At 41.8% G+C, this 6241-nt stretch overlaps 1 protein-coding gene across 1 annotated transcript; it reads left to right on the forward strand.

The window, feature by feature from the left end:
• The first annotated feature begins 679 nt into the window (after window positions 1–679).
• Window positions 680–2942, forward strand: LOC143122040 (mRNA decay activator protein ZFP36L1). The gene is made up of 2 exons (XM_076282821.1): window positions 680–802; window positions 929–2942. The coding sequence occupies exons 1-2, from the start codon at window positions 770–772 to the stop codon at window positions 1964–1966; spliced, it is 1071 nt and encodes a 356-aa protein (XP_076138936.1). The 5' UTR covers window positions 680–769; the 3' UTR covers window positions 1967–2942.
• Window positions 2943–6241: the final 3299 nt, after the last annotated feature.

The raw sequence follows: 6241 nt of genomic DNA on the forward strand, positions 1-6241 counted from the left end.
TGTGAGTTTTTGACCATGTTTGTGTTAACATAACACACACATACATAATGGTATATTTTATTTCATTTCATTTATGTTGTATATTTATAAATTCTGATTCATGAACATCCTAATTATGGAGTGTTTAATGAGATGGCCCCTTTACAATTTATGCATCCCTCATTATTAAACAAAACTGAATTTTGTCTAGACTACCTCCTGGAAATCAAATATATTCATATTGATATGCAGATATATTCCTATTAAGGCTAGCCTACTTAAGTTGTCACCTATGTTCCTTACAGTTTCTATGAAAGCTGTAAGAAAACAAAACAAGGTATGTGTCATGTGGTTTGGTGAGTACAACTGGAGAGACGGGAACAACTTGTGGTAATGTTGGTAATAATGTAGGTGAAAATCCTGTCAATAGGCCCTGAAGAAAAATAGGCTACAACTTGGCGATGAGTTAATCAATGTTTTAAATCGACAGAATAAGTTAAATGCCACCATAGCAATAACATAAGTATTAAACTAACCTACATTCACGTATGTTTGTTTACTAAGTGAAACTGGTGAAGCCTGCAGCTCTAAGAAAAAAAAACACACACAGGCGTCCTTACAGAATGTTACGTCATGGGAGTGGCATCCGGGAAGATAGCCGAGGCAGTCCCGCCTCCTCCATTCAAAGGCTTTATAAACGGCTTATGTCTCTCTTCCTCAGTACAGCCAAAAGTCTGGCGTTTGTCGTTAAGTTGGAGAAAGCTACAACTTGAAGGCAACACTTTTCATTATGTCCGACGTATTGGGCGACATTATTCTGAAGGTAAGCTAATTAACTGTTTTGTTGCTGTTGACCGTCATTAATTTCTGATTTTAGCAAAGATATTTGGCAAAAGAGCAAATTGTCTGATTACCAGGTAAATTAATCGATTCTTTGTATTTCCCACAGAACCTGGTCAACCTTGGCTTGGACGAATCCTTCAACGACCAAAATGCGAAACCGATGGTACCTCGTCTTAATCGTTCCTCTTCATACTTCTCGCCAACTCCTAAGCCCCACAGCGTGAGTTCTGAGCAACTGTCTGATGGCACCCCGAACTGGAGTTTTGACATCTGGGGCGACGCACTGCCCAGCAAACCCCAGAATCCATTCCGACCTGACCGTTCCATGAGCCTCACAGAGAACAGTATCGCAACTTTTGGCAAGCCTAAACCTCTCGAAGTGCCACCACCTCCTGGTTTTCCTCCTCTGACCCCTCAAACACCTATTCCCTCTAACCGTTACAAGACCGAGCTTTGCCGAAGCTTTCAGGAAAATGGCAGCTGCAAGTATGGGAATAAATGCCAGTTTGCGCACGGTGAGGCTGAGCTTCGCTGTATGTACAGACACCCCAAGTACAAGACGGAGGCGTGCCGCACTTTCTATAACTTTGGGTACTGTCCCTACGGGACGCGGTGCCACTTTATCCACGAAGACAAGCTGTCTTCATCGATGCTGAATCAGAAGAATCAAACGCCACGTCTCCGCCAAAGCGTAAGCTTCGCGGGCTTCTTGGGTTCTCGCAGTTCTCCACCTCCTGCTCTTCACGAGCCGCTGAGTTTCACCCGTGCACCCTCGGTCTCCCCACCGCCCTCAGATCTCCTCTCTCCAGTTTTCAACGAAACATTTCAGTTTGGCCAGACCCGAGCAAGTGTTGGCGACATACACAACATTCCTATGATCGTCGAGCCTCAGAAGAACACCCGCTGTGTTTGCGGTCACGGAAATAATCACCCCTCAGCTCTAAACAAAAACTATGCCATGGACGACCGTAACAGTGTCTACTTTCCCCAGCCGAATTTGCAGCGTTTCTCCTCTGAGGACTCCCTGTCAGACCGGGAGAGCTACTCAAGTTCCAGCAGCAACAGTGGCTCTACCTCTCCTACTTTCGACGGGTCGGGGGGAAAGCGTCTGACCGTTTTTGCTAGGCTGTCTGTGTCAGATTAATTTCTGCGCAGTCACCTAGGGACTGATTTTTGAGAACACAAAATATTTTTAGATGTCAGACAACCATAACAGCAGATTAGCCTTAACTGGTTTTACCGTCTATTTATATTTAGTGATTTGCCATTGAATGAAATTATTTGGTGCACATCTTAATCTAAAGCTACGTATTTTTGTAATTATGTATCATTTTATGCATCTTGCATAGTCTTCCAATAGCTTTTTGACATGACAATGGCAGAGTGCCTTTCAATTGTCTAAACTATAGTTGGTGACAGAGTTTGTCACTGCTGGAAAAAGTTCATTCCACTTGTCAGCAAACTGCAATATTCCACCAATGCACACTTTTAGAGGTGTCAAACTTTTATATGTAATTGCATAACCATCAATGTGACAAACTTGAAAGAGGGATAGCTAGACATTCTGTGATATGCACTTTAAAATTGGAGAGAAAAAAAAAACTCCCAATGTAGCATAAAACCAAAGCATTACACTTTTTTATACTTTATAGTTTTGGACAAACTATTGTAAACAGGGCAGTTTTTACACAAACTGTTTCTGTCAGATTTCTATGACAAACACAAGGTGGGCATCTACCAAAATATGCCCTACTTAGGAAAGCAGAAGAAAAGAATTGTGCAACTGTTCATCACACCTGTTGCATTGTGTAATTGTTGACAACCCTAGTTGGTTCCTTTCTAAACGAGACATCGCTTCTCATCAGCAGGGACTGTAGCCTAAGAGTACAGTATTTCCATTCAGCTGTGGTTGTCTTCAATTCTTGTTTATTTTGTAATTGTACAGACTTATTTATTATGTATTTATTAAAGTTAATAACAACATATTTTGTACTTATTTATCTGCAAGTGCCAGGGTCATGAAAATGTGAGAAATATTTCTGTAAACAGAAAAAAAAGAAAAAAAAATGCCTTAATTATTTTTGAAATGGAAAACAATAAATTCAGAATCACAAAGAGAATCCATGTGTTTGTCTGTTTTATGTGACTTGACATAAGAGGTCAACTTAACTATGCGGGTGGGGGGAGGGGATTAGAGGGTGGGGAGTAATGACACACTGAACTGTGATGTCACTCCCCACAGAATGGCAGCAAATCAGGCCCTCACCCCGTGTGTTGTGTAAACATCATGGCACGGATACCACCCAGACTAGCCCACATGGCTAAACAACAGCAGCTGTCATGTACACAGCTCACACACGAATGACAGAAGCACTGGCTCTCTCACTGCAAGTGGTCTGACAGGACAGGTGGCATTCAGTGACAACTCATGACGTGGAAAAACACAGGGTTTGGAAGAGACTATTCTCTACATACATACTCAACTATTCATTGCCAAGATTGTTACTCAAGAACTTTCTCATCTCAGCTGGAACATATTTTTCCAAAACTTAACTTTTCCTGCACACAATGTTTCCAGAGTCATTTCTACAGTGTACACGTGCCAGGAAGTGTTTTTTGTTCAGGTCTTAAAAGTCAGTAGCCAATAGCCCTCCATTCCTCTTCGGTTCTGTCTCCTGTGCACCTAGATAGTGTTCAGCATTGCTTGCTCATTGTGACAGCTAGCTCAAATATTTACACTGAGCTGCAGTGATGTGATCAGTTCACTATCTGGCCATAGCTTTTGCACCATACTGACAAAGTACACACCGGTCGACGCTGAGCGCCTGCCCGCTTACAAACGCGAAGAAGAGTAGGACCCCACATGTGAACCCACATAAAACCACACAGATGAAGACCCGCACAGCCAATGGCAGGCAGAAACAGATGACATGGAGCCTATAAACAGGGTAGTGGTACATGCCCACACCATTGGGGAATCGCTGGAGACTAGATTGTAGCCTACTTTTCTAAACACCCCCATAGATACTCTGGACATTGTTAGCAGTCATTATATTACAACAGAACGCAGCAGAAGTCTTTGACATTTAGGATCTACCACATTGCCACGCGTGATGACTCATAGAATGTCTCTCGTCCAATCAAAAATGAATAAATAGCTCGACCGGACCTAACTGTTGTATAAAGTTTAATATCTTCACACTGTATCAAGAACTATTGTAGGAATTGGATGTTTTCCATAAGCTACCGCCTCCCATGTGCTCACAAATATAAGGGGGATTCCTTTGAATACTTGAGCGTGTATATCTAGAGGGCTCATCTTTGGTGATATTTAATTTAGCTTAAAAAGTAGTTAACTTTAAGCATATAAAGTAAGTGATATTCTGACTAGGAGCCAGGTGGCCATCCTTGACTCATGCTTGTACACACAGCCACCTTTTTTTTTATTATTATTGCGACAGACTTTTCTCAGATAACCACAACAGCCATGTCAGTGACCCTCTATATCTCACAAACTGTACTCAGCACAATCTAACATGTTTTAAAAAGCCGACCACAGAACTTTCCCGATTCAAGAGGCACATGTGTGGGGTTCATTCATAGATGCTGGTGCTCAGTGCTGTACATGAATGAAATCAAAAGAATGTGTTCATTGAACACGTTCATTTTTCTGATAACGTTGTGGTCACTCAACCAGTAGTGCTACGGAATCCACATTTTAAGATACATTAAACTTAATACTTGGATAGTTGTCTCAATACAGCAATGAAATTCCATGTATGAAACACATAATGAATTTTATATTATTCACACTTGCATTATCACTGCATTCAAAGGAGTGCACCATATCATTTTTAAAGAGTTGTTCCACTATGTGTGTCTAATCACTTCATAAGTAACATTTTAAAATCAGTTGCTGTCCAAAACTTTATTACTGTGGTACACCAAAATATCCTATGACCACTTAGCAGGGCAATAATCCTTATTCAGGCCACGAAGGAAAATCAGAATAGAATGTGTCTGAGAGAGAGAGAGAGATAAAGAGAGAGAGAGAGTCTTCACAGTAGCTCACAGTCCACTCACTGATCTTTTAAAAAAGTGTCTTTTACAACCAAGATTATCCCCTGACTAGTCACATGCTGCAGTACACCCTTATGGTTAAGCGTCTGATGTTAGAGATCTCTACTCAGCCGCCATTTCTTTTCCCTGAGGCACACAGTGTGTACTTTCTCTGTGGCATACATACTGTATCAGGTTGATGGCTGGCTGCTATGTCTACAGCACTGACCTGGATCAAAAATAGCATGCTGTGACTTATATAACTCACATACGATTGAACATATTTAATATACGTTTTTTTGTTTGTTAATATGTTTCTAGTGATTCAAGTTTGAACGAGGCCATGGAAATATTCAGTGTTTCAATCTGTTTAGTGTGAACATTCCACGTTTGTTAACTTCCTGATGTGATGTGATGCAAATGTGTTGAAGATGTCAGCCACAAATAGATACATTTGTGTGTGTTGCCCAGTGGCCAGGCTGTTCATTTAAGCCACGGAGGCATTACAGTCACTGAAAGAGCAGGACGGCATCAGACCTGAATTAAACAAAAGAGGATATGGCAAATTAACACCGCTATATTTAGCCGTTCTGGTGCGACAGTTCCTCTTTCAGATACGTCAAAATACTTTGTCACTTCACAATTTGTTTTGGAGTACAGATCAACACTTTAGCACAGGGTTAGTCAAGAAAATGTTATGGTCGAAGGTCAGACATTACTCTCTCTACTACTCTCCCTTTCTCTGGGTCTCTCTCTTTCTCTGTGTGTGTGTGTGTGTGTCTATCTCTCTTGGTTTCGACTTCTTTATTCTTATTAAACGTTCAGCTTCAGCTTTTCTTCCCGCAAACACCTACTGTTTGACAGATATACACCAAATGTCCTGTAGCACCTATGAAAAGCTACGGCGGGTTGCTGGTCAGTTGTCCATGGCGACAGGAAAGAGTTAACTATGGTGTACGCTCTATTAGTTTCCCTTGTCTTATAAGCCAGAGCACACACAGGATGTGTTGCCATAACAACGGTGGTAGTCCTGTGAAAACAAATAAGCACAAGAGAGATCACAAATTGGCTTCACTCCCCGGTTTGAGTAGGCCCATGCCGAGACCCCCTCTGTCAGCTGTCTCAGATGGTATGTGCCTTTGGAAGACTTCTTCCAGAGCATCCCTGCTGAAAGTTCACAGACAGGGAGAATGACGCATGGCAAGATGTGTGTGTGTGTGTGTGTGTGTGTGTGTGTGTGTGTGTGTGTGTGTGTGTGCGTGTGTGTGTGTGTGTGTGTGTGTGTGTGTGTGTGTGTGTGTGTGTTTGTGTGTGTGTGTTTATGTGAATGTGTGGTGTGCGTGTGTGTGTGTATGTGCAG

This window comes from Alosa pseudoharengus, unplaced genomic scaffold (genome assembly GCF_046254945.1).
Source record: "Alosa pseudoharengus isolate Yale_2024_CS ecotype anadromous, Long Island Sound unplaced genomic scaffold, YU_APseudo_1.1 YU_APseudo_1.1_scf_13, whole genome shotgun sequence".
NCBI lineage: Eukaryota > Metazoa > Chordata > Actinopteri > Clupeiformes > Clupeidae > Alosa > Alosa pseudoharengus.